The sequence below is a fragment of the Micropterus dolomieu genome, linkage group LG19 (genome assembly GCF_021292245.1).
Source record: "Micropterus dolomieu isolate WLL.071019.BEF.003 ecotype Adirondacks linkage group LG19, ASM2129224v1, whole genome shotgun sequence".
In the NCBI taxonomy this organism is placed as follows: domain Eukaryota; kingdom Metazoa; phylum Chordata; class Actinopteri; order Centrarchiformes; family Centrarchidae; genus Micropterus; species Micropterus dolomieu.
The window spans coordinates 7,524,766-7,538,056 of NC_060168.1; the positions used below are offsets into that span (position 1 = coordinate 7,524,766).

General features: G+C 41.0%; 1 protein-coding gene across 2 annotated transcripts in view; it reads left to right on the forward strand.

The window, feature by feature from the left end:
* si:zfos-2326c3.2 (traf2 and NCK-interacting protein kinase) overlaps positions 1–13,291 on the forward strand; it is a 594,814-nt gene that overhangs the window by 551,734 nt on the left and 29,789 nt on the right. For both annotated transcript variants that reach the window (XM_046030690.1, XM_046030691.1), the window contains exons 10-14: positions 1,431–1,603; positions 4,934–5,006; positions 5,506–5,632; positions 6,390–6,506; positions 6,927–7,061. In XM_046030690.1, coding sequence (XP_045886646.1) covers positions 1,431–1,603; positions 4,934–5,006; positions 5,506–5,632; positions 6,390–6,506; positions 6,927–7,061 — 625 coding nt within the window. The remainder of the gene's footprint in view (positions 1–1,430; positions 1,604–4,933; positions 5,007–5,505; positions 5,633–6,389; positions 6,507–6,926; positions 7,062–13,291) is intronic.

The window sequence follows — 13,291 nt, forward strand, 5'->3', positions numbered from 1 at the left end:
CTGACATGCACTGTGAGCTGTAAGGTCTTATATAGACAGGTGTGTGGCTTTCCTAATCAAGTCCAATCAGTATAATCAAACACAGCTGGACTCAAATGAAGGTGTAGAACCATCTCAAGGATGATCAGAAGAAATAGACAGCACCTGAGTTAAATATGAGTGTCACGGCAAAGGGTCTGAATACTTATGACCATGTGATATTTCAGTTTTTCTTTTTTAATAAATTTGCTAAAATTTCTACATTTCTGTTTTTTTCTGTCAAGATGGGGTGCTGAGTGTACATTACTGAGAAATAAAATGAACTTTTTTGATTTTTGGAAAATGGCTGCAATGAAACAAAGAGTGAAAAATTTAAAGGGGTCTGAATACTTTCCGTACCCACTGTATATATATATATATGTATATATTGTTGCTGCCATTTCTAATCATAATCAGAGTTTTATTATTAACTCTCTAGCGTTCCCCCTCCTCTTCTGTCATCCTGCATAATTCTCTTCCATATATAATGGATAAGCTCTCAGATCGAACTGGTGGCTGAACTCGAGCTGTCTTTCATTCAGTATTAATGTCATCAGAAACACTAGTTCGTAGGACAGCTTTTAATAGCAGTCTGGGTTTTGTGGTGCCTTCTAGTCCTTTTACCTCAGGGCCTCCCGAAGGCGGCAAGTACACCAAAAACAAAGCAGCAACACATTTTCCCCCAGTTTTCTATGAGTTCAGAACACAGACAGCACACTTCTCGACTTCTAGGAGTGTTTCTGTACTCAGATATTACGATAACCTTCACTGCAACATTTTTGACAGGACTGTCCTTGGTAATAATCCAACAGGTGATTACTAGTTTGCATACTCTAGGTGAGTATTTAAACATTTGGTGGCATGTTATGGAGGCTGTCATCTATTGGTTATTATATTGGTCTGTTACGTCACTGTTAGAAATGTTTTCCTAGGACTCTGTTTTCATGTGACTCTGACTGCATATTGATTTACACATTATCGTAGTTTGCTCCACTTCTTTTGTTTATTGACTTTATACAGTCCTTTTGGATTGCACTTCTTTTTTGTTTTTTTAATTATGGTCATCATTATATAAAGTCAACCTATTGAACTAATGTAGTGCAGGTATGGCTTTGTGGGTTACATGATTTGTGGTTGCTGTGTCAAATTGCTCCTCAGTTTATTTTTTGACCGCTTTAAGCAGGCCAATTTGCTTTACAGATGATCCAGCAAACTGCAGTTTTGAATACAGTAACATTATTTAATTAATTTATATGGATTTAAGGATAATAATGTTCCAGTAACTGAGCAGGACTGTGTATGTAAAGACTAACTGGGGGCTTAAAACCTAAAACCTGAATTAATTAAAAAGCATTCAATATTGCAATTGAGTTCGCCCTCCTTCTTTGTCTGTCTCTTTCTGTCTTTCACAGGTCGAAGCGTTTCTTGTCCTTTGTTGATGGTTGTCTGGTCAAGAACCATCTGCATCGACCCGCTACTGACACCCTGCTGAGGCACGCTTTCATCAGAGATCTGGCTAATGAGAGACAAGTTCGCATCATGCTCAAAGATCACTTGGACAGAACCAGGAAGAAAAAAGAGAAAGGTGAGCAGAAGTGGATGCAGTAGATGTATCAGGAGCGGATGTGCGAAGGGCTAAAGAAAACGAGGGAGGGATAGATGGAAGGATGGCTAGAGGGACTAACTGTTTGTTTATTCAAACTTCACAGCAGCTGATACGATAGTCAGCTGATACGCTTTTGTAAGGTGACTTATAGTCATAATGATGATCCTAACACAAAACACATACAAGCAGACGTACACAAAAGTGGGCATGTATTTTCAAATAAAGACACAATTATAATATAGACACACAAACACACACTGTAAAATAAAAACCCACAAGGCACGCACAGGTGGATTCTATGAAACACAGATAAAGTGCACCTGTCCTGATTTAACACCCAGATTTATTTCATCGTCTCTGTCCTACATTATTTTAATTATTTTTAGGTGTTTGAGAGGTGATTCTCAGTCGTGGGATTTGATACATTCTTTGGATAACTAATGAAAATTCAGAAAGGAGTACTAATATGCCACTTCACCGAACAGATTTTCCATTATGTTTCACAAATTCGCTGCATTAGATGGGTTTCAGGCCTGCTTGTAGAGGAATAAGAACTACCAACACACTGTAGCTGAGAGAGTGCACCAACTGCACTGATGGCATGGCAGCTGCTTTGCTCAGACTGTCAAAAACACAACAAAAAGCATTTCTGCTTATTTCTAGCACTCTGTTTTAGGTTCCTTGTGTTAGCCACAATTTACACAACTTCCTTTGCATGTATTACACTGTTCTGTATCTCCATTCATTTAGCTAAAGTAAGGCCACCCTTTCTAACACCTAAACCTGCCCAAGTGCACCAAGACCAAAAAGTGCTGTTGATATATGCATTTGATCACACCTCTTAAAATGCAGTTTATACACTATTACTGATTGGACACCAGTTTTCCCTAGCCAACAAAGCTTTTGAATTTGAATTTGAACTGTACGAGTTCTGCCAGATATTTAAATTGAGTTGAATACAGAGAGAAGTGAGGAGGGGCGACAGTAAGACGGCCAGACAAAATGAACAAGTGAGCGAAAGAGGGAGAATGTTGGGTCGGGCGAAAAGGCTGTGCACGGCCGACCTTTCCCTTCTTTTTCTACAGGATTCAGTTGGGACAACGTTTTATACAACAGAGAGACACAGAAACGGAAAAGGAGGACGAGGAGAGATGGGGGGGGGGGTGTAGAGACATAGAAACGAGAGACAAATTAGGAATATAGAGGGGGGTCAGGGGAATTTCATCCTCCTTCTGTTCTAAAAATGAATTATACTCTGGATGAGTTGCATGTGCTGAATACGTGATGGCAGTCAGACTGTGAGAAAAAGAGTTAGGGGAGGGGAAGAGAAGACGGAGATATTTATGACTTCGCTCTTCTTTTGTTCTCTCGCTGATATTCAAGCAGTATAAGAAATCCTCGTATTGCCCGTTAGGCTCATTCGTCTTCATTTGGGGACGAGAGACAGAAAGAGACAGTGATTACAACAGAGAGAAAGAGAGAGAGACACAGAAACAGACCAGGGAGAGAGTAAGAGAGAGAAGCAGAGAGGAAGGAAGGAGGAAACAGAATGGCCATCTGGTTCTAATCTTCTGTTCGCTTATAAAAACACACTAATGACTGTTAGACTTTCTGCATGCTGCATGTGTTGTGTGTCTGTGTGCTCAGGCAATGCGAGATTTGTGTGTGTGTGTGCCCTTATGCCCCTCCACATTAATGACATGCTGGTAGTGTAAGTGCGTGTGGGAAAAAGTCAGTGCTCCGGACATGATGCAAAAAGGATGTGTCATTTTCAGCGTACCCAAGAGTGTAGTTTGGACAAAGATGGTCTATATTTTGGAAGATGAATCACTCAAAAAAAAAAAAAGGCACACTTCTCGGTTAGTAGGCATTAACCCTCAAATTGCTCTTCTCTCCTGCAGCTTCTGCTCAGAATGACATGAGCCAAAAACATGACATCAGAGCAACATAGCAGAGGTTTCCTCTGTCCTTTGCAAATGTAGAATTTGTTAGTCTCCCTTCTTCTTTCTGTTTTAAACAACAACACCTGTATTGTGTTACCTTTCAGCGTGTTAATGGCAACATAAGGCGCGTCAAGGAAATGTTCAAGTTAGCCCAAGCTACTTTCACACCATATGTTGGCCAAATGTTGTAACGCTAAGCCGGCTGGCCCATCTTCCTGGCCTTTGGACAATAAGCCCCCCTGGAACATTTTTCGGCCCTGTAGTGATTTTGGTGTGATTTGACGCCTGGAGACTCAGAAAGACTTTTCAACGTTCCTATCCACAATTCAACAATTAGATCTGATATATATTATCCATTTAAAAACAGCTGAACCAAGATGATACTTCCATTACACTGAGCTGTGAGCAGTCAGCCAGCTCAGGCAGAGAAAGACACTGATTCACATGTGTTATGGGTCCCATGGTAGGAGGCGCATGTAAAAGGGAGACAAAAGTCTTTGAGTGAATGCACTGGGTCAGGATTGAAATGATTCAGCATTGCAGTTCTAAAGCCATGGGATTATAACTCTGTCCCATATGTCTTACACCAAACAAGACTTTCTCATTTACTTTCTTGTTGCCCAAGTTTGCCCACACTATACTTTAGTGTGGCTTTGATAATGACAAAATTGCTGCCGGCAGTAGACGACGAAGAAGCGAGACTGCAGCCACGGAGGAATTTTTAATGAAACAGTGGCTGATTCAGAAAGCCAGAGAGACAGTGCCGTGCGCCAGAAAAGAATAGCCACAGCAGTGCAAACACATCAGAAGCCTTCGCTCCAAGCACCACCCGTGACCGGAACTTATTTCTGACAAACACTGAGCGCAGTCGAGAACCTGCTAGGTTCACACTCAGACATCGTGTTAACATGGACGCCAGAGGGAAGTGGGACACATTCCACAAGTGCTCTGCAGCTGGTGGACGTCTACTGTTACATGTTCACATGTTTAGATCCACTCTGCTATCAGGGCTGCAACTAAGAATTATTTTCATTATTTGTGGATTATTGTCAAAATTAATTGATTTATCAAGTCTACATAATAATATTAGTCCAGCATAATCTTAGAATGTCCCAAAGATATTCTGTTTACAATGATGCAAATGAAAGACAAGCAGAAAAGCCTTATTTTGGAAAAGCTGGGGCCAGAGAAAGGAATGTGATTTTGTTAATTGATTGATCAAAATAGTTTAATGAATTTTCTTTGAATCGATTCATCGACAGATTGTTTCTGCTCTAACAGCTTTCTCAATAATTAGAACAAAGGGGGGTGGGGTAAATTACTAACAACTATTCTTTCTTTCTCTCGCTCTCCCTTTCTTTCTCAGAGGGTCCAGAGTACGAGTACAGTGGCAGTGAAGAAGAGGAGGACGAGGTGACGGAGGAGGAAGGAGAACCCAGGTAAAAGCCTTTTTGCACTCAGCAGAAATGTTGTCGGAGAAAGTGATCACGTGGCGTGTAATGAAAGACGGCCCACTTAGCTACCAAGAGACAGGATAAGGCAGCGAGTATACACAGCTAATAATTCCAGGTGAAGATGCAAACATTGTCTAAATGATTTTTATCAGTGGTTATCGGGGGATTAACACTAATGTCATTATGAATTCTCCTTACATACTAATGAATCACTACAGGCCATGTGTGAGTGTGTGTGTATGTCCATAGACAGATGCACTAGCCTCTCTGTTGCTGTCCCTGGACATCAAACAGCAGATGGCACTAGGAGCTGAGCACTTTCTACTAGGGCAAGCTTTAAGCGTGTGTATGTGTGTGACTGTGCCCATGACCATCTCACTAGTGAAATAACAGCGATTTAGAATTTTTCTCTTCATCCTCATACTTCAGTACATCACAGTTGCTGTTGTTTCACTGTTTTCCTCTCTCTCTCCTTGTCTTTCAGCTCCATAGTGAATGTTCCTGGTGAATGGACATTAAGACGGGAGTTTCTTCGTTTACAGACGACAGATGATCGTGAAGGGGGCAGAGAGGGAGGCCACGGAGGAGGTGGAGGTCAGCAAAGACAACAGGTAGGTTTCCAGTTAGTATGCAGCCCTTTACACATTAATTCATATTTTAGTAATGTAGTAGTAATGAACAGTAAATTACAATGACATCATCTGACATCATTATTGTTTAAAACAAAATATAGTGCATGAAATTTAGTCCAGTGTAATTGATGGATCATTTCCGTTATTTCAAAAGCAAAAACGCCAAACATTCACTGGGTCCAGTTTCTCATTTGTGAGGATTTGCTGTTTCTCTTTGTTTCTCTTTTTATATATGACAGGCAATAGAATATCTCCGGGCTTTGGCCTGTTGCTAGGACATAACAAGCAAATCAAAGACGTCACTATGGGGTCTCAGAAATTCTGAATGACATTTTTTCACTTCACTAATTTTGAATGTTTTATAGGTAAAAGGTAAGGTAATAACAGTTGGGTGTGCTTTCAGCACAGCAGGTTGATTAATTTCATTTATTTAGTTTAGCCTTTTATCACACAAGAAAATCATCTCAACTCAAATGGGAAAAGTCAGCATGTAAACAAAAGTGACTCTGAGCTCTAATCCTTTTGTTAAACTCAGCCATTAGCCTTCAGTCTTGTTAAAGTATTAGGTGTACATCTTCATATCACAGTTGGAACAGCAGGCCATTTGACCCTGGATCAACATAATTCAGTTTTGGTTAACAGCTATTTTATCACAACATATTTAACCTTTCAATCAAAGACTTCAGAGCGTGAAAAGCTAACTGTGTCCTCTTCATCGTATGATAATTTTGTGTAGGCATTACAGCTGCACAGGCAGCAGTTGGCAGAGCAGGAACGATACAAGCAGCAGCTACTGGCTGATAGACAGAAGAGGATCCAACAGCAGCACGAGCAACGGCAGAAGTTAGAGGATGTAAGTACTGCTTAGGCACATGTTCCTTCTGTGTTTGTTTCATTTCAGAGGAAGAGAAAATCAGTGTAAATGCATTTTATCAACTCCATGTTCACAAGAAGCACTTCAGTGTCACCTTCTACCTTCAGAGTCACATCCTTACTCTGCCCACCCTAAATTCTCTCACAGCGCCTTCACCCTTGGAAACGTTTATTTCTATGAGACTATGTGATCCCACATGCAACCTATACAACTGTGTGTCATGATGATCTAGGAGCTGTAACTTTATTGCAGGTTGTTTTAATAATGTCAACTTAATGCCTATAAATAGAAAATGGATATATTTTTACCATGTAAACAAAAAACGGAACAAGAGCGCTTACACTTGCCAATAGTACTACTTCATGTTAATGTAAATGATGTTCGCTTGACTGTTTCCAGCAACAGAGGCAGCAGCTGTCAGACTGCGCCTTTCAGTGGGCGGAGCTGCAAGAGATCCTGCTTGGGGAGGAGTCAGATCTCCATAACAACAGTATCTTTCTGGATGACAGAAACCGGAGGAGTGACAGGAAACAGGTAAAGATGGACTTCTGGTTTTTACTCGTCACTAGATACGACTTTTTCTCCTGCATACCTTGCGATCTTTTACAATGTACTTGGGCATTAAGTGAAGTTGAGAAATGTGTATATATTTTAAACCATAACAGTGACTGGGCTCTAGGAATGGTGCTTCTGTTTGGTCTGTCTCCATGCTTTTATCCCGAGTGCAGAAGCTTCATATCGTGAAATGAATTTCTGGTGTTCTGGGGACAGATCCTATTGACTTTGGCGATACCTGACATCAGGGCTGTGTGATATGACGATATATATCGTTTGACGATAAAAAAAAACTCTCTATCACTTACAATTATTCTCTATTGTTTATTTTGTTGCGTCCCAAATTCCACACTTTACCTTAAAATTTTTGCGAGGGGAAATGGGTAAAACTGAACAGGAGGACTCAGACCATGCAAGCAAAAACAACAACACCATTCCAGCAGTTCCAGCCATGTCAGGTAACGTTAAATGACTCGCCCACGGACTTTCAGCTTACTTTCTAGTTTACCAACATATTCTGTTGTTGTGATGTTAGCTATAGCAGCAGGATAGTTGTGAGTATTGCTGTCTGGGGCTGCTGTGTTGGCTCAGGGGCCGTCTCCTGCTCTCATGTTAGCTTTGGAGCAGCAAGTAACATGGTATTGGATTTCTCCAGAATCGCTTACCCCACCTTTATGATGCAGAGAAATATCACGAGTTACTGTTGGAAGTCTGCAGTATTAAAGCAACATTATGTAGTAATTATATCTTAAAATAACAGCTTAATATTTCTTTCGATGGTACAGTGACTTGTAATAGGGTGAATGGCGTCAGTGTCATTGTGACATTTGAATCCCGGGTAGGACATTAATCTGAAAATGGTGTAATTCTTGACGGCACCAAGTCACACAACAGCACGACTCTTTCATCAAGTAAGCTATAACAAGAAGCTAGCTCGATATTCTCAGTTGGGAAATCATGGCAGAGGTTGCCAAGAGACAGAAGAAGACGTCGTAGGAAGCTAGGAAGAGAAAAGGGGAGGAAGACTGAGCATGAGTAAATATCAGACAGGCTATTCGTTGGTTGAGCTGCAAGAGCTGAAGGATGCAAGAAAAATGCCGAGCTAGCTTTCAGCTGTTGGACTAGTCAGTAATAACTTATTAGCTGGCTTGCTATGTCTGGTGTAGTTACTCTTGCTTGATTTTTACGTTAGCTATAAAACTTGAGCTGATGTTAGCAAACTTACTAGATAACACATTCAGACATTTGTAACGTCACTATGAGTGCCCTTGCATCAGTTGCTGTCTAGCTTTGCTTGCTAGCTTGCCACCCAAGTTGGAAGGAATATTATGCTAATGCTGGTGGATCATAACTGGGCTCAGCAGACTCTATGGACATAACATTACCTAATGGCAGAGGCAAAGAGACCAGAGAACGTTAACGGAGTAAGCTAAGAAGAGAAAAAGAGAGAGTGAACAAGAGGCTCACAGATGTTTTTCAAGAGTGAACTAAAAGGCTGCGAGACAGCTGGCATTCTTTCTGTTGGAATAGTAAGTGATGTTGCTGTGTCTTGTGTTGTCGCTCTTGCTTGATGTTTGGCTGTGTTGGCAAAGTTGTCGTCTTGCTAGTTCATAAATAATGTAAACATAACAAATGCAGGCGCGCCAAATCACAAAAAACACCAAATCTTAAATAATGTTGCTTTAAGTTGCTTCTTTCTTTCTGTGTTGCGTGTCCTTAACTTTTGTTTCTTTAACACCTTATAAAAGCTGACATAAGAATTAAAACACTACGTCATGTATGAATGATAGGAAGTATATGTGATATAATCTGACCTTTGTGCCACGACTGTCTTGGCCAGTCACACCTTAGATACAAATGGATAAAACAGACGCCGGTCTAGATTGTTTGTGATGTGTGTAGCTGATGTACAGTAGGACCAATGTTACATAAGTCTGTATTTACCAAAAACCCAAGTTACCTGTCAGAAGGAATACCTTGTGGCAGGTGACTGTGTGTGTGTGTGTGTGTGTGTGTGTGTGTGTGTGCGTGTGTTCAGCTCTATGAATATTTGATGCTGCAGTGAGTTAACATGAACTTGTTTTCCTCACAAACTCTGTAAGCTCAAGGTGTTTTTGATGCATGCTGCGCTGATGTAGTGGTTGCACCTGTCAGCCTCTGTCAACCAGGTGATAAAAACATTCTCTCCTGGACGCGGCAGGCCAGAAGAGAGGATTTTAAGAGCAGATATGTACATTTTTATTTTAATTATGAACCGAGGAAAGAAACACTTTCTGAGATGGAAAGTGACCTTTTGGAGAGACTTCCATCAAGTTTAACCTCATCATAATACAAGAAACAGAAGCCTTCTCGTATTTTAATACATTTTACGTTAAACAGGTCTTACAGTATATGCGGGTGCTGCTTTAATCAGATCTTGAGGAATTAAATTTATATAAAAGAGGAGGTGGTGTGTGTATATGTAAAACAAGAAAAAGATATATATGAATTAAATAGTCATGTCACAGCACTTTCACTTCCTTAAAGATGATATAAAAACAGTTTTTAACTTGTTAAAACTTAATTTATAACATCATACAAATCTGTTGGAAATGAAAAATCTCTTTCTGTTTGAAGTGTTTCAGAGCAACAGTTGTGTGTCCATGACTCTGTGTGTGTGTGTATGTGCGCGCATACACACTGAGCCAGGGTGAAGTCATTTTAAACAAAGACACATAGCTCGTTCTACTTTCTTAAAGTTTCATTTGTAAGTCATTAATTTTAACTCATTCTTAATGAATCCATCCTACACACCAGTGAGTTTAAATAGGTGTAAATTAACACCGAGGAGCAGGTTAGCGTCTGTGTTCGTGTAGAAGACACTGGATTTCAATGCTATTAATATCTGTCTAGTTATATTATATATCTCTTTGGCGTGCTTTTGTGTGTACGGCAGAGAGCTATCTGTACATATTAAATTCTGATTACACAGATTGCCTCTAAGTCTAATTAAGTTCAGCATGCTTAATGCTTAATACTGATGCGTCATTAAGTTTTAATGTATGTGCATTGAATTATGTGACAGGTTCAGTGAGTGTGTTATGTGATGTCTTGTATTTTGTCAGATGAAGAACTTGTCTTGGTGCTGCGGTTCTAATCATTTCACACATTGATTGATTTAGCATCACATAACGCATTTCAGTGCAGATTAAAGAAGTGGCCAAGTGCAGGGTTTGAAACTCCACACTGCTCAAGTGAACGATCAAGGGCGCAATTAGCAACTGTGTTGAGAAAAAAAAAACACTTCCTTAACTGCTTTGTTATTATTATTTGAAATAGTGGGCAGTGTGATTTCCCTTACAGACTGGCAACCTGTCTATGGTCTAGCAATGCATGCTGGGAGATGTTCCTGCCCCATGTGACCCTGAACAAGATAAATGTATATAGACAATAGATGTTTGGTAATGTGACTTACAGTGTTACCAGAGCTGTTATTAGTCACAGTACTGTAACTGCTGTTACCTGGCATGCAGCAGGTACATGGTTTATGGTTAGGTGGAGTTTTGCCTGGTTTATGTTGTTTGCTAGCTATGGTGTTACAAACGTACTAGTAAAACTGCCCAATATTTATTGGTTAGTACTTGTCAAATGCTAAAATGTACTTGTTATTCTCATTTCAATATTATAAGAAGAATATCCATATGAGTTTTTAGCCATGCTAGCAGCGTGTCTCTCAGCATGGCAGTGACGGCTGGTCAGCCCACCACTTTAGTCCAGGTTATGGGAATCACTTTGGTGGTCACTATGGGTTTGACATTTTTGGTTTTGAGTGTATTGTCTCATTTAAATAGATGGATTGCCATGAAGTTTGGTACAGATGTTCATGTCCCCCACAGAATGAATTGCAATAACAAACTCCTTCCTTATTATCCAGTGCCATCATCAGGTCATTTCCTTTGATTCTTGTTCTGTTTAGTGCTAAACAGAAAATGTTAGCATGTGAAACTACTATATATGCCAAACATCTGCATGTTAGCGTTGTCTTTGTGAGCATGGCAGCAAGTTGGTGTTAGCATTTATCTCAAAGCTCTGGTTTAGGCAGGGTCGGCTAAAAGACATACTTGCTCAGCAAAGCTGTTCCCTGGACAGAGTAATTATAGTACAATAAAAAGGCAGCTGTAGCCATTTTTACTAAAATCACTTTGTGTCGTGAAGATGTCATTGTTACATGCATTGCTACAAACATTGCAATTTTGTTGCAAATTAGGCCAATCTCACACCTGGAGCACTGTCAGACCACATTTCCAACAACTCTGTACCTTCCTGTTGCAAAGGTTTTAATGACATTTGGAGAACGACTAAGGGCTATCTGTACTCACCCTGCAACATTTACATTAGGTAGCTGATGTCTTGTACTGTCTTTGCCATTCTTGTTAATACTAGATTGATGTTCTGCATGAGTGCCCACCTTGGACTAAGGCTAAATTTATGGCTCACTTAACTTTTTTTTATCAAATGTACAAACCCCTGACAACATCTCTACCTTTACAGTGGACAAATGCAACTCCTTTCAGTCTTTCTTTCAATCTAAAATGAACACTATCTACAGCAACTTCACTACTTCCCCTGTCCCCTCAACCCCCCCACCTGCCCCCACCCCCCACACTCTCAGTCACTGTCTTGTTTCTCACCTCTGTCCCCTTTAGAACTGTCACAATTCACCACAAAAATGAATAACTCCACCTGCAGCTTAGACCCCATTCCATCATCCCTAATCAAGACCAGCCTTCCATCCATCACCCCACTCATCATCAAAATCATTCATTCCTCCCTCACATCTGGATCAGTCCCCACAACACTCAGAGTTGCAGCTGTCACCCCCATTCTCAAGACACCTGGTCTCAACCCCAACATCATGTCCATTTTCCGACCTATCTCCAATCTCCCCTTCCTATCAAAAATCTTAGAACGTGTTGTCGCTGCTCAAATTCAAACCCACATCACCACTAATAACCCGTTTGACCCATTTCAATCTGGATTCCGCTCACAACACAGCACCCTAACAGCCCTCCTCAAAATAACCAATGACCTGCTCCGGTCACCTCACCATCCTAATCATGCTCGACCTCACAGCAGCCTTCGACACCATCATCCACTCTTCTCTCCCGACTGGAAACTTAGTCCAGTATTACTGGCACCGCACTCTCCTGGCTCCGCTCCTACCTCACCAACAGACAACAGTTCATCAACATCAATAACTGCACCTCCTCCACTGCTTCTTTGTCACAAGGCGTCGCCCAAGGTTCGGTGCTTGGTCCTCTCCTGTGCATCATTTACATCCTGCCACTCATACTTAGATATGGTCTCCACTTCCACTGCTACGCCGATGACGCCCATATCTACATCTCCACCAAATCCATCACCACAGTTACCTCTGCAACTCTGACCAACTGCCTCCCCGACATACAAATCTGGATGCAAACCAACTCATTTACCATAAATCTGACATGATCATCATCGGCGCCAAATCACTCACAAAAAACACCATCAACTTCAGCCTTTCCATCAACAACTCCACCTTGTCTCCATCCCCACACATCCGCATCCTTGGAGTCATCTTTGACAGCAACCTCACTTTTGATCACCACATCAACCATGTCACCAGGACTGCCTTCTTCATCAGCATTCAGTACAAAATCCTCCTCCTCACACATAAAGCCCTCCATAACAAGGCCCCTTCCTACCTCACAGACCTGCTCCACCACCACACTCCCTCCCGTAACGCGGAGGTTGCCCTGACACTAACCTCCTCTCACCACAAATCAGGACCAAGCACCGTACCTGGGGCGACAGAGCTTTCACCATTGCAGCCCCCTCCCTCTGGAAATCCTTACCCATACACATCCGAGATTGCAGCGACATGGACTCCTTCAAATCACTTATGAAAACCCACCTTTTTAGACTAGCTTTTAACATCAAATAATGTTATATTACACCTGCTGCTGTTTGTTAGTTTATTTATATGGTCGCCACTTGCTCTTATGTATTTCCGCACCACATGTTTGTATCGACTGTTTATATATTTTATATTATGCTATTTATTATTATTATTATTATTATTATTAAACTTCCTCACAGAAGTTTTGCCATCCAGTTAAGCTGCCGCTTCAGCTTAAGCTCTGTTCAATTTGACCTTTCACATCTAAGCCGGATAAACACGATCTAAAGGC